At 49.0% G+C, this 22,440-nt stretch overlaps 2 protein-coding genes across 3 annotated transcripts in view; both read right to left on the bottom strand.

Annotated features, from left to right (window-relative positions):
- Positions 1-10,246, bottom strand: part of kirrel1b (kirre like nephrin family adhesion molecule 1b) — a 44,151-nt gene extending 33,905 nt beyond the window's left edge. For both annotated transcript variants that reach the window (XM_036518998.1, XM_036518999.1), the window contains exon 1: positions 9,970-10,246. In XM_036518998.1, coding sequence (XP_036374891.1) covers positions 9,970-10,015 — 46 coding nt within the window. In that variant the 5' untranslated portion in view covers positions 10,016-10,246. The remainder of the gene's footprint in view (positions 1-9,969) is intronic.
- A 6,122-nt stretch (positions 10,247-16,368) lies between these two features.
- The window catches only part of cadm3 (cell adhesion molecule 3), a 35,604-nt gene continuing 29,532 nt past the window's right edge, over positions 16,369-22,440 (bottom strand). The window contains exons 9-10 of the mRNA XM_036519160.1: positions 16,757-16,882; positions 16,369-16,643 (exon numbers count right to left, since the gene is read on the bottom strand). Coding sequence (XP_036375053.1) covers positions 16,525-16,643; positions 16,757-16,882 — 245 coding nt within the window. The 3' untranslated portion in view covers positions 16,369-16,524. The remainder of the gene's footprint in view (positions 16,644-16,756; positions 16,883-22,440) is intronic.

The raw sequence follows: 22,440 nt of genomic DNA, 5'->3' as shown, positions 1-22,440 counted from the left end.
ACACACACACACAGGCAGTGCAGGGCAGATACACACACACACAGGCAGTGCAGGGCAGATACACACACACACAGGCAGTGCAGGGCAGATACACACACACAGACATGCAGGGCAGACACACACACACACACAGACAGTGCAGGGCAGACACACACACACAGACAGTGCAGGGCAGATACACACACACACAGACAGTGCAGGGCAGACACACACACACAGGCAGTGCAGGGCAGACACACACACACACACTTCTGTTCTGCTGGGAGAGAACATCTGGAAGTGATTGGAGAGGGGTGGGGGGGGGAGAAAGTGACGAAAAAGGAAGAGGAGGAGAAACTGAAAGTTGAAAGAGAAAGAAGAGAAATAAAGAGGAAAATATGAGTTTATAATGTGAGCGAGAGAGGGAGAGAGAGGGAGAGAGGAAGGAATGTGACAGACTGGGGGGAGAGAGGGGGAGTAGGAAGAAGACAGAGAAAATGGGGAAAGGAGAAGGAGAGGGGTGGAGGATAAAGGAGTCGCAGTCAAGGGATCCAAACTCACCAACTGCACACCTGCATTTACACACTCACCTAATGACACACCTGCATTTACACACTCACCTAATGACACACCTGCATTTACACATTCTCCTAATGACACACCTGCATTTACACACTCACCTAATGACACACCTGCATTTACACATTCTCCTAATGACACACCTGCATTTACACACTCCTCTAATGACACACCTGCATTTACACACTCCTCTAATGACACACCTGCAATCCATATTCTCCTAGTGACACACCTGCATTTACACACTCCTCTAATGACACACCTGCATTTACACACTCCTCTAATGACACACCTGCAATCCATATTCTCCTAGTGACACACCTGCATTTACACACTCCTCTAATGACACACCTGCATTTACACACTCCTCTAATGACACACCTGCAATCCACATTCTCCTAATGACACACCTGCATTTACACACTCCTCTAATGACACACCTGCATTTACACACTCCTCTAATGACACACTTGCATTATGTTCTCTACTAACTAAGCTGACACAGACATTTACACTTCCGTCTCTAGCCCACACGTTTGTTTTCCTCTCTGTTTAAAGTGGTTACAAACACACTGACATTATTGCATGTAATATTCAGAGTGACATTTTTGTCCAATTATGTATGCATTTCATTTTAAATTGCTACAGCCAACGAGGGTCATATAAACATATAATAATGACAGAAGTTCCTGGAACTGCAGAGAACTTTAAGCCTGATGTAATGTCACCCACTGCATTCCTCTGCATTTCAGGCAGTGTGGGCCTCAGTGGACCATGTGAAAACGTCATTAAAGAAGTGAAGAAGTAAAGATGGAGCACTTAACCTATTACTTACAGCCAAATAGCTTGATCTGGCTTGGTCCTTCCGCAAAAGCCCTGATTACATTGTAGCCAGCTAAAAAAAAAATTACTCCCAACATTTAAATTCAAAAGTCTCAATTAAAAGCAATGCTGATGTCAATATTGGAATTTTTGTACAAATGTAAATACAAAACTGAAGCTATTGGCAAACAATCAGTCACAATCAGATAAAATATGAGTGCTTAGCTTCCTGTGTCAGTGGGGAAATTCAACACTTATACACACGTCATGGTCTCACTGAACAACAGCAATGAAGCATTACACACTGAATCACTCACCCAATCACAGCGCAGCACCATTCACAGCGCAGCAGCAATCAGTTTATACTATAGGTGTCATAAGAGTTGCTTGCCAATCAAAGTATAATGTGTTGAGTATCTGTTGACTAAAACAACACAGTCAGCCTTTGGTTGGAGTTGCTGCCTCAAGGACTCACTTTCACACAATGCACCTGTGACACAAGTCATGGGTGCACACTGCACACACAGTGCACACTGACACAGACAGGCATTCTGCCCTAACCCCTAACCCTAACCGCTAACTCTATCCCTAACCCTTAACCCTAACCGCTAACTCTATCCCTAACCCTAACCGCTAACTCTATCCCTAACCCCTAACCCTAACCGCTAACTCTATCCCTAACCCCTAACCCTAGCCGCTAACTCTATCCCTAACCCTAACCCTAACCGCTAACTCTATCCCTAGCCCCTAACCCTAAACGCTAACTCTATCCCTAACCCTTAACCCTAACCGCTAACTCTATCCCTAACCCTAACCCTAACCGCTAACTCTATCCCTAGCCCCTAACCCTAAACGCTAACTCTATCCCTAACCCTAACCCTAACCGCTAACTCTATCCCTAGCCCCTTACCGCTAACCCTAACCCTAAAGAAGATGTTATTTTTCAGGTGCATAATGCTAGTCTGATATGTTGTTAATGCACAGCTGCAGTAATGTATTGCACTGCAAAGCAGGCAGACCATGGCTGGAAACTGCATTAGCTGGTGTGTCTGTGAGCCCAGACTCCAGCTGTATGTGAATCCAAGGCAATTAAACATTTCTCACTGAAAGTCAGCTTCTAAGATACTGATACTGAACTTGTTAGCCAGCTGTAATACCCAGATAGCTAGCTGCCTAGCAATGTAATAATTAGCTAGCTAGCTGGCTATATAAAGCAGCTGAGCTGTACTCTGAAGTCAGAAAGAGCTTGCAATGAAACTAACCTGGTGGCATATTACACCTGCACCTTTCTGTAAGTATACTGAGGCACTGCGGATCACTGGCTTAGTTAAAACTTTCATGTTTTGCTAACCATGCACATTAGCAGTTTGCTGGCGCTGCCCCTGGGGTGATCAGCACTGACCTCAGCACAGCACCAGCAATCAGCTCTGCCTCTGCAGCTACTCTGGCTCTGCTTTAAAGTGCAATTCCTCTACACTTCCAGTGCCTGCTCCTCTGTGATCACCCCACCTCCTCTGCACTGACTCCTCTGTGATCACCCCACCTCCTCTGCACTGACTCCTCTGTGATCACCCCACCTCCTCTGCACTTCCAGTGCCTGCTCCTCTGTGATCACCCCACCACCCTCACCCTCTGACCCCCCCAACACCCTCTCTCTGACCCCCCCAACACCCTCTCTCTGCCCCCCCCAACACCCTCTCTCTGCCCCCCTCACCACAATCTCTATTACCTATTTTATTACCATACTACTACCATATTTTATTAAGCTTGTTTCTACCCTACCATTATCACCAAGGCTGTGCTGTCAGTGTGGTCTGAAACGCAGACAGCTTGAGGTGTGCGGCTTTAGCTGGGACTGATCTGACCTGGTGGTGCAGCTGCTGTGCAAAGATTTCCAGCTTCAGATCCAGTAAAATTAAAGCTGTACAAGGGGTACATTAATGTGTCACAATGCTGGGGGTGTCTCCTAAGAAATAATTAATGTTTGAACCATCCGTAGGTCCTCAAGTTTGGATACCAGATCAACTGTCAATATAGGTCTAGGTGAGGAAAGTTGTTCATACACTTTTTAGAAAGACCACCCGTTTCCATATTAACATTAATAATATACACAAAATATAATCCTTTCAACAAGTAAAAATTGATCTGAAGACATTACATTTTCAAAAAGTGCAGTTTGCAAAAAGTGCAGTCATCCAAAAGAATGAAATAAAAGACAATGATGCCAGTATCATGCAAACTGAAATTTAAAAAACTGATGCTATGAACCTGCATATGTCTTTCATGCATCATCATGTAAATTTAAAATGAAACTTTAAATCTTCAATCAGTTTATAATGAAAATTTCCCTTGGGTCTTAGAGGAACCCCCAAGGCCCCGGTCTCACAGTAAACAGCCACAGTGACTCAAGACACAGGGCACTAAATGTTTGCTTTCACAAACACAAAATTTCAGTACATTTTACTGGGAAAAATGCATATTGCAACTAGGGCTGGGTGATATAGCCATCTCAGTATATCGAATAGCTATTTTTAGCACAACAACAGTTATCCCCGGTATGTGGCGTTAGGTTTCTTCCCGTATTGTTTTCCCTTTAGTCATACCTGATGCGGGAGCACACCTCCAGTTTTCCGAGGCCATGTGAAATGCTTCCAGGGGAAAAAACGCCACGCGTATCTATTCAATGTTGATATCACACCAACAGCGCTATTCTGCTTCCATGTGATAGATAGAAACACATGGCTACAAAGATAAAGGGTGAAAACATATGCTATGTGTTTTTCAAAGCTAATAGGTATGTTAACCAACATATAGATACAAGTGATGTTTTTCTGCCCTGGAAGCATTTCACTGAACGTTGGAGGTGTGCTCTTGCGTCACGTATGACTAAAGGGAAAACAATAAGGGAAGAAACCTAACGCTACATACTGGGGATAGCTGTTATTGCGCTAAAAATAGCTATTCGGTATATCGCGACAGCTGTATCGCCCAGCCCTTAATTTTCATCATATGCTATCTTCACCTCTGGCTTAGCCAGCCAGATGCACAGAGCTGCAACAAGCTGCACTGCCTCACACTGCCTTCATTCTGATGCTGCACGGCGTCTGCTTCAAATGTCATGCATGGCTGTCTCAATGTCTGCAGGAATTTCCAGACAGTACAAATCCATGTTCCATCACAATCCAGGCCAATGCAGCTCCAGACTGAAAATTACTTCCATTTTTCTATTAGATCACAAGGCACATGTGAATGACACACATTTCTGACCATCCGTGAGCTGATGGCTGCAGGAGATTACCCATCAGCTATTGGTAATGGAGGATGAAATATGTTACCTAACAGTAACAAGTATTTTTACCTCTTCATATGATTTCATGTAAATCAACACCATTCACAATTTTAAAAACAAAGAATTTATAAGCAACAAAACAAAAATAGCTTACTTGATGTTTTTACTAAAACTACAATTTTAGGTTTCTTCAGGCACACAGCAGGTTAATGCAAGCTCTGTCAGCATGCAGCTTCACTGCAGGCCACAGCAGAAGAGGTCTGACTGCATTCAAAAGACTGCAGAAGAAACTGCATTTATTTAAGGAAGTAAGTTCTTTCCACAAAATAATTGATAAACGTAGGTTTTTCTGTATGAAAATGACCATAAAGTACATTTTGCCAAATTAGTTAGCACCTAACAGAATGTAACCGTTCGCTACTCGTACTCACACCCGAGTTGCAGAACATGATTTTGTTGCTAGAAGATAAGATGTTCTGTGCAAAGGATGATGACATTTCTTCCTTAGCCAGCCAGTTAGCCAACACTAACTCACTCGCATTTCATCCACAGCCAAACCTTTCTCTAGCAAGGGAGCAATCAGAAAACTAGCATATTTTAGCAAGCTAATCTAACAGTACTGCTGCCAGCCTGCTCATGTGGAGAAAAAAAACTTTACACGAGCAACTGCTAAACCAGCCCTTGTTGCTTACAAACGTAAAATGGTTGCTAGTTAGACGCTTTAAACTTCTTCAGTAGGCCTATCTTTATTTAGCAGGCTTGTATCTAGCTAAAGAATTTTGTCTACTTACATAAGTCAGACAGCACTAGAACATCTTTGTATAAAGCCAACAGCTGTACTGCGTCCTTCCCCTGTGGATGTACGGACTGCTTTAAACAGCCTTTAAAAGTGCATTATGTTAAACATTCTACAATAGCAACAATGTATTGATATAATCAAACAGATATGCCTAACATTATTCCACAGAATGACATCATGTAACAGCAATGAACTGAATGAAGTTATTTTTGTGCCTCTGCAGTCACATGCAGCTAAATGTAAAACGTGTTCTTCCGTACAGTGCTGCGCTGCTGAGAAAGGCTCTGTTATTGACAGCAGACCACCCTTTAACAAGCTTTGGAAGCTTGGATGGAAAAAAATAATCATTCAGCATTTAAACTTTCATGACAATGTGTTTTGAACTGTAATTTATTCTTACAAAAACAGCAGTTCTGCATATCAAAACCACTAATCAAATCAGCATAAAATTCAAAGTCTGACTTACATGTATGTAGGGAATGCATCGCTATAACACTTCTATTATGATCACATACGTGTCCGTTTTCATGAGATCGACATTTCCATTAACCATTAAAGCTTAAAGCAATGTACATCTTTGCTTTTTCACGTGTTTTCAAAACCCACAACAGTTAAGGAAAAAAGGAGAAAGGAAAAGGAACTTCTGTCCAAAACCTTTCCAAACCTTTTTTTAGGTGTTGCAGAAAAGTTTAATAATCAAAAAAAGGTTCCCCTTGGTTTTTAACTCCAAATATCTATTAAGTTGAATTATGCTGCTTTGGCAAGAAGTTCTCAGTAGAAATATGCAAGTAAGAATAAATATTTCCTTCAGAAATGGAATGGGGAGAAGAGTACAGCACATTCCCCCCCCTGTGTTTCACCTCCACACTTCTGTACCTCATTACTGATGCACACATTTACTGTGCTGAGGATGATTCAGAGAATTTCTGCATTTTACTATGTTCTATTTTTTTACTGATTGATGTTTTTATTTTTTTGTGTTTATAAAAAGATATTGGCTGATAACAACATACATTAGGCCAAGCTAACAATGCAAAACAGAAACAGAAAGAAATGTTCAAAAAGGCTGCTTACTTTTTAAACCACAATGAATTCTTGGTTTGCAACATGTGCAGATGTTAAATATGCAGAGTTTACAATCAGCAGGTGAGATACAGAAGAGACACACGTTTATGAAAAGAAGAGACAAGCTGTGAGTAGCAGCTGGTGTGAATCCTGTCCTCAAATAGAGTTGTGAGAGCAGACCTTTGCATGTGAGGCAGTGTGCACTATCTGGCTCTGATGCCTTTCTGATGGCCCCACACATCAGCCCCGCTGTGGATATTCAGGACCACCCTCCTCTGAAAGGACAAACACACAGGTCATGATTTACCAAGCATGACAGCCCCCACACCCTGCCCCCGCACCCTGCCCCCACACCATGCCCCCCACACCCTGCCCCCCACACCATGCCCCCCACACCCTGCCCCCACACCGTGCCGCACCCTGCCCCCACACCGTGCCGCACCCTGCCCCCGCACGCTGCCCCCACACCATGCCACACCCTGCCCCCCGCACCCACACCCTGCTCCCGCACCCTGCCCCCACACCCTGCCCCCACACCGTGCCCCCGCACCCTGCCCCCACACCGTGCCGCACCCTGCCCCCCACACCATGCCCCCCACACCCTGCCCCCGCACCCTGCCCCCACACCGTGCCGCACCCTGCCCCCCACACCATGCCCCCCACACCCTGCCCCCACACCGTGCCCCCCACACCCTGCCCCCGCACCCTGCCCCCACACCGTGCCCCCACACCCTGCTCCTGCACCCTGCCCCTGCACCCTGCCCCCACACCGTGCCCCCGCACCCTGCCCCCACACCGTGCTGCACCCTGCCTCCCACACCATGCCCCCCACACCCTGCCCCCGCACCCTGCCCCCACACCGTGCCGCACCCTGCCCCCCACACCATGCCCCCCACACCCTGCCCCCGCACCCTGCCGCACCCTGCCCCCACACCGTGCCCCCCACATCCTGCCCCCGCACCCTGCCCCCACACCGTGCCGCACCCTGCCCCCACACCGTGCTGCACCCTGCCTCCCACACCGTGCCCCCCACATCCTGCCCCCGCACCCTGCCCCCACACTGTGCCGCACCCTGCCCCCACACCGTGCCGCACCCTGCCCCCACACCCTGCCCCCACACCGTGCCCCTGCTGATGTTTTTTGCTCATACAGCACAAACAAATTGGCCAACAGTTAGTTAGCTAGTGAAAAAGGGTTAGCATTAAGGAAGGCGAAGAGTTTTTACCACTTACTACTGTTCCTGTAACATTAGCTAACTAGTGACACCCAAATGTAACCCCTGTGTTTACAGAATAATGTTTGAGCTCAGATGACAAACCGCCATGACTGCTGGATTAGCCTCCTACCTGTGATTATTCAGACGGACCTGTGTTTATGAAGAAACGGAAAATGGTTACCACACAGTCTAACACAGTAGGGAGATGGTCTCCACAAGAATCTCTCACAACATTTTCAACTTGCCTGAGGGGTCAGTAAACCAAAGCCCAAAGCTCCTGGTTTCAGGTGAGTGGGTGGGTTACTCCCATTCAAGTTTATCATCATCTTTCCTAGATGACACGATGATTAAAAGCTGTCAGTCAAACACACTCAAACATCACGGCACAGGTCATCAAGAAGAAAAAGAGGACCACGAGCAGACCAAAACAAAGGCACAGCAAAACACAGCTCAACCAGCTACAGGCATCCTACACACACACACACACAGTCACACACACATGCAAACACACACAGTCACAGGACAGACTGTCTTGCAGACAATCATAAAGTCACAGAACAGATAGACTGTAAATCTTTTATTCCTTTTAATTCTACCCTCTTTCCTCCTTGTGCTGCAACTTCCCTCTGTTTGACTCAACCAAAAGGAAGCTCTTTCTCTCTCATCTGTCTGCTTCTATCAGCTTCTGTCTTGTCTCATTGTGACAGCAGACTGCTCCCCTGGAAGGCTGAACTCTTAATTCAGTGGAAATGTGTTTCATTTTTGTCAAATAAACCAAAAGATAACACTGGGGATTAAATACACTACAGATTCACCAAATGTGACATCATCACGAAATCAACAAGTGATTCATTGTTTTGAGGAAGGTGTTGATTAGGGTCATCTAGAGCAGCAGGTTTGTGAATGCGTGTGACAGAGACCGCCCCTGTGCGAGGCACTGGTGCGCAGACACAGCCCGGCTCAGACAGGTACAGCGGCAGGTACACGCTGCGCGCGGGAGACACATCTCCTCAGCAACCGATGATGGGCACGCACCAGTCTCGAGCCCAGAGCAAAGGCGCAGGCACGAGCGCGGGGGAAGTGGGTAATCAAACAGGTCGCCCTGGCTCGCGGAACTCAGCATCACAGCAGCGCTACAGAGGCTGCGACCAGCGTCTCTGCTGTGCAGCCGACAATTCGCCATTGACAGCTTTGCTCTCTGTTCTGTTCACACTCCCGATACTGCAATGTTTCAACTTCTGTCCAATAACACGTAAGAGCCACATAAGGCGCATCATGTTTCTGCCACTGTGATATATGTGCGGACACTCGCGGGCACGGGCGCAGACAGGTCGGCGCGAGACTCTACCTGCATGCTAAGAGATGGAGAAGCACTGGCACGCGCAGTACCGGCCAATAGACTCCTACATCACTCCCGGTATCGATCTTACCGGAGTTTAGTATCTCCTGTCTTCATTTCACCGTTTCTGCACCCTTATTTTTCCATGGGCGCACATTGTGTCCAATCACTGTCTCTCTGGCAGAATTACAGTATCAGCGATGAAGGCAAAACATAACACTTACATGAACATAAATCACACCCACGCGTTTCTTCTATCATTATATAGAATATGTTCAGCTGCCGCGATTATGAAGAGAGCAAACCTTGATGCGTATCACAAATGACCCACCCACACGTACTTGCGACAAAATGAATGCTGTGTATTAAATATATTAACATAAATCCCATATATGGAACATAAAGGTCATATATGAAGAGTATGATGATTTCAGTTGTCGCCCGCAATCTTGTTCCTTAGCTTTGCACACGCTGATTGCAGCCATAACTCCATAAGCGGTTGCAGCTAAATAAAAATGAAGGATTGTAATATTACGTTGGTTCCACTGTTACTGAACAGCTGCGTAGATTTTTAATGAACACTTCCAACATTCCCAACCTTAAACTTGAAATAAACCCACAGGAAACCCACTAAAGACCATTACACACACACACGCACACACACACACACACACACCATGTAAAACCCTCACTAAGTCTGGTGAAACGCTACACGCAGCCATGCACATTTTACTGTTGCTGAATTGCTGAAAACAGAGACCCGAAAAAACTTTCATTCCGGTTTAAACAAAGACAAACGCTTCCCACGGTACAGCGGACACTCAGCTAAACCGCAAAATGCCGCTATTTCAATGCCGAAATGTAATCAAACTGTCTCTTACCTTTGTGAAAACTAATCGCCAAAGTTAGAAGCCACAGACTGTGCATGGTTTATCCGAGCGCATTGAAATTCCTCCCCGCGATACGGTCCGTTAGCGTTAGATGACTTCTCTGTGGAGACACCATCCAATCCCGTTCAGTAGTTTATTTCTCAGTTACGGGTGTTTGTAATCCTTTTATTTCCCAGGCGTCAGATTTCGCTCCTTTGCGCGTTTTGTGCTTTGGATCTAGCCCTTCTTTTCTCTGCTGTCTCCGTCTCGTCAGCGTGCCGCGGCGCTCCGTTTTCTCATTAAAAAGCGAATTCCTCGCAGAAGAATCCTCCCCCCTCCGCAGGCGCGTCCCCGCCCCTCCGCACGCGCGCGTGCACGCGCACGATACCCCCCTCTCTAAATCTCAGTTTTGTATTTTTTTTCGGAAGAAGAGCGCCCTTTTTCGCTAGCGGCAACATGTGGTATTGCAGAGAGGCAGAGTACGTGTGTGTTCGCCTCCTTCGTCCTTTGTTCCTTTGCGTACGAATGTAAGGCGCAGAAGAGCAGCAGCGTTTCGTGTGCGCGTTGTTTTGCGCACGGCTGAGTGTGCATGTGTCAGCGCGCTTGTGCTTCACTGTTTGGGTGGGTGTGTGCCTTGCCCTCAGTCTCCGCGCCGATGGCGTGCGCCTCGGTGTGAAATGTGGATATTACGGTGACTGTGGAGCATTCTGATGACACGGAAGGTTGTTCAGAAGAAACAGAGCCACACAATTACAATGACACAACCGCCAGTGACTGCAGTAACAGCAGCAGCAGCGCGCACGCATGCGCGGCGGGTGCACGCGCACACACACGCACACACGCACACACACACACACGCACACACACACACACACAGTAAACGATGGTCAGACAGCTTTGTCGGAATTGCGTGGTCCGTGAAGCCGCATGTGTGTCGCTGAACAGCGGGCTTCATTCCTCACAGCCTACACTTTAACAGCTTGGTTTTCACAAACACAGAACACGATCACAGGACAGCGGTCAGAGGGGTCTTTGTGTTCGTTGGTGTCAGGCGCCCTCTGTAGGCCTTTGAATGGTATTTAGTAAGTACATTTTCAGTTCCTTTAAAATACTGTATGTATCTAAATGTGTACTACATTTATTTTTAAATTTGAACTTATGGTCGTTTCAAGATAATTCATGATTCAATCGATCATTAATTTAGCGTTCTCCTTTTAAATTGTTAATGCAGTGTGAACATGCATTCTTGTAGAGGTCCAGTTGGTTCAAGTTAACAAAAATGTCGAAATCTGCAGATGTATTCGCTTGATACTATAGAGTTCAGATTTTTTCCCCACATTATTTTTGTTCAATTTTTACAACGCAATAGACACAGCACATCCTTGGAACCGGCGTTAGATTTTAACTTTATTATTTTATTAAGAAAGAACCGACGTTTTCGTTTCAAACCAGCTGTAATCTGAAGCACGCTGTCTGTATCACTTTCAGTACAGGACTTTGCCAAGCAAACACTGTAATACCTGATCTAGCAGTGAACCTAGCACAATGTTTGTTTTATGTGTATTTTTTGAAACCATGTTTTTCACATATGCTGATGCACACAGTGAACAATAATCATTAAACTGAATGATATGATTATTTTTCCATGTAAGTAAAATGTAATGAGAGTATATAGTCATAGAGAGAGAGAGAGAGAGAGAGAGATACCTGAGGTGTGGCAGGTAGGTGTATGTGTTAAACAATTTTTGGTTATATGTTGACACAAATGATTAACATCAAATATGTTAGCCCAAATGCATGTTTATTTGAAGTAAAGAACTGTATTGATATTGTAGCAAAAAAAGAAACACTGTGAATAAAACCCGAAATGAGAAAGTTTCTGCTGAAGTTTGCCCTGCAGATTGAGTGCTGTCTCATACTCATTCTGAGTCTCGTACTGCTGGAATCTTCAGCGCTGACACAACATAACAGAAGCAATAGTACAGTTTACATGTGATATGAATATTTTATTCAAAGGGAAGACTTGTCATCCAAAATAATAATACCAACACAGCCTGTCATTCAAAATAAAACATAAATGAAAGTGTTTGAGAAACTTCACAATTTCCAGCTGTGTCCATTTGGATCAATTATGATGTAACTCTCCCTCACACACATACATACACATAAACACACGCACACACTCGCACTCGCACACGCACGCGCGCACACACACACACACACACACACACACTCTACAGCAACAGACTGTAAACCTCCCACCCCTGAAACACACACCTCTGCCTACATGTGCACCTGTGGTGTGGATGTGTGTGAAAAATGTGTGTTTGTAAGAAGCGACAGTAAAGGCTATACTATATACAACAAATGATGTCAAAATGGCAAACTCGTAAACAATGAAATCCACACAAATCTAAGCCTTCTAGTTTAGCACACCTATTAAAATAGAAATGATAATGAATTTAATTTAAAATAATAGATAAAGAATATTCACGCCTATAAAAATATCATAATAATTAAAAATTTTAACACTTGTAAACACACATTGCTAAAACATAGAAATTTGATCATTCCCACTTCCTGCACACACGAGAAGAGAAATGAGGCAAAAAAATCATAGCTCCTAATACTGCCCTCCAGTGGTGAGCTGTGGTAGCTGCAGATAAATGCAAAGGGAGTGGAAGCTTGTCGTCACATAGATGAAAGTTTACCAAATGTTTCCCTCCCATTGAGTCACATTTGAACACTGGAGAGTTCCTGATCATTTCAGATATGTGTGGCTAGTAAGTGATGGATGCATGAATGATACACAATAACAACACATCCAAACAGAATGAAACACTCTGAATGTGCCACACATGAAAACAGCCATCTAGTAAACCTAAATCTATGTCCATTTCTGTGTATCTGTGATATGTATATTTGAGAGAAAGAGAATGAGAGGAGAAGGAGGGGTGTGGCTGAAGGGGGAGAGAGGAGAGAGGAGTGTGGCTGAAGGGGGAGAGAGGAGAGAGGCTGAAGGGGGAGAAAGGAGAGAGGAGAGAGGCTGAAGGGGGAGAGAGGAGAGAGGAGAGAGGCTGAAGGGGGAGAGAGGAGAGAGGAGAGAGGCTGAAGGGGGAGAGAGGAGAGAGGAGAGAGGCTGAAGGGGGAGAAAGGAGTGTGGCAGTGGCAGGCAGCTATGCGCAGGTCAGACAGCTGCTGTTGATCATGGAAGCACTTCTCTCAGCCGGAGCTGCATCTCTCCTCTGCGCTCATCCTGCTCCGCCTGTATGCAGGAGGGTGCGTCTCTGCCTCCTGCCTCCCTGCCTCCCCGCCTGTCTGCCTCCTGCCTGTCTGCCTCCTGCCTCCCTGCCTGTCTGCCTGTCTGCCTCCTGCCTCCCTGCCTCCTGCCTGTCTGCCTCTCAGCCTGTCTGCCTGTCTGCCTCCTGCCTCCCTGCCTCCTGCCTGTCTGCCTCTCAGCCTCTCAGCCTGTCTGCCTGTCTGCCTCCTGCCTCCCTGCCTCCTGCCTCCTGCCTCCCTGCCTGTCTGCCTCTCAGCCTCTCTGACTCTCTGCCTCTCAGCCTCCTGCCTCTCAGCATCTCAGCCTTTTAGCCTGTCTGCCTGTCTGCCTCTCAGCCTCTCAGCCTCCCTGCCTCCCTGCCTCTCAACCTCTCAGCCTCCCTGCCTGTCTGCCTCTCTGCCTGTCTGCCTCCTGCCTCCCTGCCTCCTGCCTCCTGCCTCCCTGCCTCTCTGCCTCTCTGACTCCTGCCTCTCAGCATCTCAGCCTCCCAGCCTCCCAGCCTCCCTGCCTCTCTGCCTCTCTGCCTCGGCTGGAGGGCACGTCTCTGGCAGTGGCTCTCTGACCGTTCAGACCGGGTGAGCTGAGAGGTTCAGTCCCTGCAGTGCTGACAGCAGGAATGCCTCAGGGTTCAGTGCTGCCCCCTGCTGTTATCTCTCTGCACCAGATCACCAGGAACTACTCTTTCCTCCGACTGATGACACTCCAGTCTTTCTCTCCTTTCCTCTCTCTGACTCCAACTGCCTGTGGCTCCGCCCACTGTCTGCGGATCCGCCCACTGCCTGCAGCTCCACAGTCTAAAACTAAAAACCTAAACAAATCTGCCTGTCAGGACGTGTCCGTCACCCTGAGGGACTCCACCCTCCCAACCGGAACGCCTGCCTGCACTGACAGCGTCCCGCTGAGGGGCGGAACGAGCTCCCCTTCACTGTCCCAGCGGCTCGTATCTCTCAGACTGTCTCTGTAGCAGCTTTTGTGTTGGCTGCTTTATGCACTGAATGTTATCTGAAGGGTAAGGATGAGACCGTCCTGCGGGGGGCGTGTGAGTGCAGCGTCTGGACTGTGGCAGCTAGAATTTACATCACACCTGATCAAAATATTAGCCTGGCCCCTCAACCTGAGACACACCTGAGACACACCTGAGACACACCTGCTCCATCTCACCCATTTCCAATCACCCTCCCACACCTGTGGGATCAAATCACACATCACTGCAGACAACGCAGTACAGAGCGTACCATCGAAGAGCAACGCAGTACAGAGCACAGGGGGACGCAGTACAGAGCGCAGAGACGCAGTACAGAGCGCAGAGACGCAGTACAGAGCGCAGAGACGCAGTACAGAGCGCACTGCCACAGGGAGACGCAGTACAGAGCGCACTGCCACAGGGAGACGCAGTACAGAGCGCAGAGACGCAGTACAGAGCGCAGAGATGCAGTACAGAGCGCACTGCCACAGGGAGACGCAGTACAGAGCGCAGAGACACAGTACAGAGCGCACTGCCACAGGGAGACGCAGTACAGAGCGCACTGCCACAGGGAGACACAGTACAGAGCGCACTGCCACAGGGAGACGCAGTACAGAGCGCACTGCCACAGGGAGACGCAGTACAGAGCGCAGAGACACAGTACAGAGCGCACTGCCACAGGGAGACGCAGTACAGAGCGCACTGCCACAGGGAGACACAGTACAGAGCGCACTGCCACAGGGAGACGCAGTACAGAGCACACTGCCACAGGGAGACGCAGTACAGAGCGCACTGCCACAGGGAGACGCAGTACAGAGCGCAGAGATGCAGTACAGAGCGCACTGCCACAGGGAGACGCAGTACAGAGCGCAGAGACGCAGTACAGAGCGCACTGCCACAGGGAGACGCAGTACAGAGCGCAGAGACGCAGTACAGAGCGCACTGCCACAGGGAGACGCAGTACAGAGCGCAGAGATGCAGTACAGAGCGCACTGCCACAGGGAGACGCAGTACAGAGCACAGAGATGCAGTACAGAGCGCACTGCCACAGGGAGACGCAGTACAGAGCGCACTGCCACAGGGAGACGCAGTACAGAGCGCAGAGACGCAGTACAGAGCGCACTGCCACAGGGAGACGCAGTACAGAGCGCACTGCCACAGGGAGACGCAGTACAGAGCATTTAGCCACAGTCAAGGAGAGTGATGGAGAAGTAGCTACATGGATGACAATAATAAGAGAAATGATGTGCATCATACCTTTACTTTAAAAAGTTTATATCACTGTTGTCATACTTTTCTAAAATTTCTGTACATATGTGTATATACTGTTCATGCCAATAAAGCTACGTGAGTTGAACTGAAGTGGGAGAGAGATGGTGAAAGAGAGAAGGAGAATGGGGGAGGTGGGAGTGGAGGAGAGGATTCAGTCTCTTGTGTTCTGGACGAGGGACGGCACCACTTTAATTCCAGAATCACGTGCGTTTTGGGGCACTGCACTACAGGAGGTGACGTCATTGCAGAGAAAAGATGAGTACTAATGATAATGATTATTTTTACTGATAATAATAATCATTATGATGAAAGGAATAAAATCTCCTTCCTCCTGAACAGACCGACAGACCCACACTGTTAACTGCGACACTAACAGCAACACAACAACAGAATATGAGAAAACAGAATTCATACAAATATTTGCAGTAGTTAAGATTCTATTTCAACATTTTCCCATATATTGATATTTTCAACTCAGCATTTCCACGCATGTAAGAAAAACAGGCAGGCTTTAGAATATATACTGTAGTACCAGACACCGCAGAACATACGAGAGCGAGCGAGAGAGAGAGAGAGAGAGAGAGAGAGAGAGAGAGAGAGAGAAAAAGAGTGTGTATTTACAGTACACTGAACCATTTCTGTTGAGTAAAAACAATGCTATATATTTATATATATTTATATATTTATAGTGGAATCCCACATGGTGAATGCAAAGGATTTTGCTTTTTGCATGTGGCATCGTATGTGGTGGTGTGATCCCGTATAGTGCTGTGTAGATTTAGGATTAAACAATAACCAAGATGTAGCTCAGCTCTGCGTGTGTGTGTGTGTGTGTTGTGTGTGTGTGTGTGTGTGTGTGAGGCTGTATGTATGCGTGTGTAATGCCTTTTTTTACCAGGTAAATTTAGCGTTTTCTTGTTTTTTTCTGTCTTCAGTTCTTTTTGCTTTTCTTTTTCTTTCATTTGCTCTCCGCTCCTCACTTCCTCCGTCTTTGTGCAGATCTGAAGTGTGTGAGGATGAGGGGGTTGCCGCTCCTCTCCGACTCCACCCTCTAGATGAAGTATTCCTTCTTGTCTTCTGCTCCGGAGTGCCCCCCCTCAGCGTTGATGATGGCGGTGTCGGCGTCTGGGGCGTCGTCCGAGCCCTTGGCCTCGTGGGTCAGGTAGGTCCCTGCACAGGGGAGAGCAGCAGCGACAGGTGGGGTGTGTGCTGTGGGTAAAACCAAAACTTCCCAAAACTTCCCAAAGCCCCTCAGCCAATCACACCGTTCTCGGAGACATTACCTTTGTGTCTGATCAGGTATCTGCCGAGGACAATGAGGAGACAGAGCAGGATGAAGACGATAACGGCCACCACTCCCCCGATAACAGCGTGATCGACCCCCGATGAGGTGGACATGGCAGTCGGGTCTGTCAGGAGGGAGCGGAGCAGGTGCACACTTTTACAATAAGACTGTCACAAAACATGAGTGTAAAAAAGAGCAACAACAGCGATCAGTCTAATCAAGGGAAGGAAACCCAAATCAGAAGATTATTGAGGGATCTGATCATTCAGGAAGCCGATTATTCAGGGAGTTGATTATTCAGGGAGTTGGGTAGAGAACAGACCACAGCACAGCAGAAAAAAGACAGGGGATGGTCAGGCACCGCAACAGGAGAGGAGAAAAAACCTGTAATAATAGAATAACCCTGTAGAGCACCCACACCCCTGTATCACACTGTCTACAGCGCCCACATCCCTGTATCACACTGTCTACAGCATTCCTGTATCACACTGTCTACAGCACCCACATCCCTGTATCACACTGTCTACAGCATCCACATCCCTGTATCACACTGTCTACAGCACCCACATCCCTGTATCACACTGTCTACAGCATTCCTGTATCACACTGTCTACAGCACCCACACCCCTGTATCACACTGTCTACAGCATCCACATCCCTGTATCACACTGTCTACAGCACCCACATCCCTGTATCACACTGTCTACAGCATTCCTGTATCACACTGTCTACAGCACCCACATCCCTGTCTACAGCATCCACATCCCTGTATCACACTGTCTACAGCACCCACACCCCTGTATCACACTGTCTACAGCATTCCTGTATCACACTGTCTACAGCATCCACATCCCTGTATCACACTGTCTACAGCATTCCTGTATCACACTGTCTACAGCACCCACATCCCTGTATCACACTGTCTACAGCATCCCTGTAACACACTGTCTACAGCATCCACATCCCTGTCTACAGCATCCACATCCCTGTATCACACTGTCTACAGCACCCACATCCCTGTATCACACTGTCTACAGCACCCACATCCCTGTATCACACTGTCTACAGCATCCCTGTAACACACTGTCTACAGCACCCACATCCCTGTCTACAGCACCCACATCCCTGTATCACACTGTCTACAGCACCCACATCCCTGTATCACACTGTCTACAGCATCCCTGTAACACACTGTCTACAGCACCCACATCCCTGTCTACAGCACCCACATCCCTGTATTACACTGTCTACAGCATCCACATCCCTGTCTACAGCACCCACATCCCTGTATCACACTGTCTACAGCACCCACATCCCTGTCTACAGCACCCACATCCCTGTATTACACTGTCTACAGCATCCACATCCCTGTCTACAGCACCCACATCCCTGTATTACACTGTCTACAGCATCCACATCCCTGTCTACAGCACCCACATCCCTGTATCACACTGTCTACAGCACCCACATCCCTGTCTACAGCACCCACATCCCTGTATCACACTGTCTACAGCACCCACATCCCTGGGGGAGAGAGAAAGCAAAAGACAGAGAGAGAGGGAGGATGTTCAATCAATATTGTACATTTTTTGTGTTATTGTGCTCTGTGTATGGAGGTTTATTTTGCTTTCATGATCCAAATGCATAAAGCTTAGGGAGACAGAAAGAGAGAGGGAGAGAGAGAGAGAGAGAGGGATAGAGGGAGAGAGAGAGAGAGAGAGAGGGAGAGAGAGAGAGAGAGAGAGAGAGAGAGAGAGAGGGAGAGAGAGAGAGACAGACACAGGGAGAGAGAGGGATAGAGGGAGAGAGAGAGAGAGAGAGAGAGAGGGATAGAGGGCTAATACTGGGAACTGAGTTAATGGACACAGACAGAAAGAAAAGGTATCAATCACCTTTCCCTCTTCCTCTGTGTATGTGTGTGTGCGTGTGTGTGTGTGAGAGAGAGAGAGAGAGGGACAGACAGACAGACCGACAGACAGGTGTGGGGACAGACAGGTGGCTGAACTGTACCTGCGGTGTTGTCTGCTGCGTCTTCTCAGGATGGAGGAGTGATGGATGGAAGCCACAGGTGAGTGAAAGGTGAGAGTTTGGGAGGAGAGATGGAGGGATGGATGCAGTGCATAACAGAAAAAAGAAAAAAGTGAAAAAGGCAGAGCAGGGACGGGCTGCAGTGCGGGGAGAGCTGAACCGCTGGCCGCGCCTGTGTGTGAATCTCAGCGCTTCTGCACCGCTGGCCGTGCCTGTGTGTGAATCTCAGCGCTTCTGCACCGTGCCTGTGTGTGAATCTCAGCGCTTCTGCACCGCTGGCCGTGCCTGTGTGTGAATCTCAGCGCTTCTGCACCGCTGGCCGCGCCTGTGTGTGAATCTCAGCGCTTCTGCACCGCTGGCCGCGCCTGTGTGTGAATCTCAGCGCTTCTGCACCGCTGGCCGCGCCTGTGTGTGAATCTCAGCGCTTCTGCACCGCTGGCCGCGCCTGTGTGTGAATCTCAGCGCTTCTGCACCGTGCCTGTGTGTGAATCTCAGTGCTTCTGCACCGCTGGCCGCGCCTGTGTGTGAATCTCAGCGCTTCTGCACCGCTGGCCGCGCCTGTGTGTGAATCTCAGCGCTTCTGCACCGCTGGCCGCGCCTGTGTGTGAATCTCAGCGCTTCTGCACCGTGCCTGTGTGTGAATCTCATCGCTTCTGCACCGTGCCTGTGTGTGAATCTCAGCGCTTCTGCACCGTGCCTGTGTGTGAATCTCAGTGCTTCTGCACCGCTGGCCGCGCCTGTGTGTGAATCTCAGCGCTTCTGCACCGCTGGCCGTGCCTGTGTGTGAATCTCAGCGCTTCTGCACCGCTGGCCGCGCCTGTGTGTGAATCTCAGCGCTTCTGCACCGCTGGCCGCGCCTGTGTGTGAATCTCAGCGCTTCTGCACCGCTGGCCGCGCCTGTGTGTGAATCTCAGCGCTTCTGCACCGCTGGCCGCGCCTGTGTGTGAATCTCAGCGCTTCTGCACCGTGCCTGTGTGTGAATCTCAGTGCTTCTGCACCGCTGGCCGCGCCTGTGTGTGAATCTCAGCGCTTCTGCACCGCTGGCCGCGCCTGTGTGTGAATCTCAGCGCTTCTGCACCGCTGGCCGCGCCTGTGTGTGAATCTCAGCGCTTCTGCACCGTGCCTGTGTGTGAATCTCATCGCTTCTGCACCGTGCCTGTGTGTGAATCTCAGCGCTTCTGCACCGTGCCTGTGTGTGAATCTCAGTGCTTCTGCACCGCTGGCCGCGCCTGTGTGTGAATCTCAGCGCTTCTGCACCGCTGGCCGCGCCTGTGTGTGAATCTCAGCGCTTCTGCACCGCTGGCCACGCCTGTGTGTGAATCTCAGCGCTTCTGCACCGCTGGCCGTGCCTGTGTGTGAATCTCAGCGCTTCTGCACCGCTGGCCGTGCCTGTGTGTGAATCTCAGCGCTTCTGCACCGCTGGCCGCGCCTGTGTGTGAATCTCAGCGCTTCTGCACCGCTGGCCGCGCCTGTGTGTGAATCTCAGCGCTTCTGCACCGCTGGCCGCGCCTGTGTGTGAATCTCAGCGCTTCTGCACCGCTGGCCGCGCCTGTGTGTGAATCTCAGCGCTTCTGCACCGCTGGCCGCGCCTGTGTGTGAATCTCAGTGCTTCTGCACCGCGCCTGTGTGTGAATCTCAGCGCTTCTGCACCGCTGGCCGCGCCTGTGTGTGAATCTCAGCGCTTCTGCACCGCTGGCCGTGCCTGTGTGTGAATCTCAGCGCTTCTGCACCGCTGGCCGTGCCTGTGTGTGAATCTCAGCGCTTCTGCACCGCTGGCCGCGCCTGTGTGTGAATCTCAGTGCTTCTGCACCGCGCCTGTGTGTGAATCTCAGCGCTTCTGCACCGCTGGCCGCGCCTGTGTGTGAATCTCAGCACTTCTGCACCGCTGGCCGTGCCTGTGTGTGAATCTCAGTGCTTCTGCACCGCGCCTGTGTGTGAATCTCAGCGCTTCTGCACCGCTGGCCGCGCCTGTGTGTGAATCTCAGCACTTCTGCACCGCTGGCCGCGCCTGTGTGTGAATCTCAGCGCTTCTGCACCGCTGGCCGCGCCTGTGTGTGAATCTCAGCACTTCTGCACCGTGCCTGTGTGTGAATCTCAGCGCTTCTGCCAAATGGCACAGATCAAACCGTAACTTTGATATTCATTTTTGACATGAACTAAAAACTGCAATTTCTATATCAAAGATGAGGGAATTATCTGATACATAAACCCCTGTCTGTGCATCAAATAGGGCTTTTGCAGTGCTGCAGTGCTGTATGGATGCAGTGCTGTATGGATGCAGTGCTGCAGTGCTGTATAGATGCAGTGCTGCAGTGCTGTATGGATGCAGTGCTGTATGGATGCAGTGCTGTATGGATGCAGTGCTGCAGTGCTGTATGGATGCAGTGCTGTATGGATGCAGTGCTGTATGGATGCAGTGCTGCAGTGCTGTATGGATGCAGTGCTGCAGTGCTGTATGGATGCAGTGCTGTATGGATGTAGTGCTGCAGTGCTGTATGGATGCAGTGCTGTATGGATGCAGTGCTGTATGGATGCAGTGCTGTATGGATGCAGTGCTGCAGTGCTGTATGGATGCAGTGCTGCAGTGCTGTATGGATGCAGTGCTGCAGTGCTGTATGAATGCAGTGCTGTATAGATGCAGTGCTGTATGGATGCAGTGCTGTATAGATGCAGTGCTGCAGTGCTGTATGGAGGCAGTGCTGCAGTGCTGTATGGATGCAGTGCTGCAGTGCTGTATGGATGCAGTGCTGTAGTGCTGTATGGAGGCAGTGCTGCAGTGCTGTATGGATGCAGTGCTGTATGGATGCAGTGCTGTATGGATGCAGTGCTGTAGTTCTCTATGGATGCAGTGCTGCAGTGCTGTATGGATGCAGTGCTGTATGGAGGCAGTGCTGCAGTGCTGTATGGATGCAGTGCTGTATGGAGGCAGTGCTGCAGTGCTGTATGGATGCAGTGCTGTATGGATGCAGTGCTGTATAGATGCAGTGCTGTATGGATGCAGTGCTGTATGGATGCAGTGCTGTATGGATGCAGTGCTGTATGGATGCAGTGCTGTATGGATGCAGTGCTGTATGGATGCAGTGCTGTAGTGCTGTATGGATGCAGTGCTGTATGGATGCAGTGCTGTATGGATGCAGTGCTGCAGTGCTGTATGGATGCAGTGCTGTATGAATGCAGTGCTGTATGGATGCAGTGCTGTAGTGCTGTATGGATGCAGTGCTGTAGTGCTGTATGGGGTGATCTGCCAGGGCTGGAGAAACTGGAGGCTCACCAATATCTCCCAAAAGCGGCCACTGTGCACCTCCCCAAAATAAGTTCCCTCCCAATCACTCAGTCCCCACCAGTGTGCATTTCACTTCATAAAGACTCAGGCAGGCGAGTCACGGCTACAGGCCGCTTAGTAAAGACTCACAGCCAGGCGAGTCACGGCTACAGGCCGCTTAGTAAAGACTCACAGCCAGGCGAGTCACGGCTACAGGCCGCTTAGTAAAGACTCACAGGCAGGCGAGTCACGGCTACAGGCCGCTTAGTAAAGACTCACAGGCAGGCGAGTCACGGCTACAGGCCGCTTAGTAAAGACTCACAGCCAGGCGAGTCACGGCTACAGGCCGCTTAGTAAAGACTCACAGCCAGGCGAGTCACGGCTACAGGCCG

The sequence above is a fragment of the Megalops cyprinoides genome, chromosome 24 (genome assembly GCF_013368585.1).
Source record: "Megalops cyprinoides isolate fMegCyp1 chromosome 24, fMegCyp1.pri, whole genome shotgun sequence".
Lineage (NCBI taxonomy): Eukaryota > Metazoa > Chordata > Actinopteri > Elopiformes > Megalopidae > Megalops > Megalops cyprinoides.
This window is presented reverse-complemented; position numbering and strand designations above follow the sequence as displayed.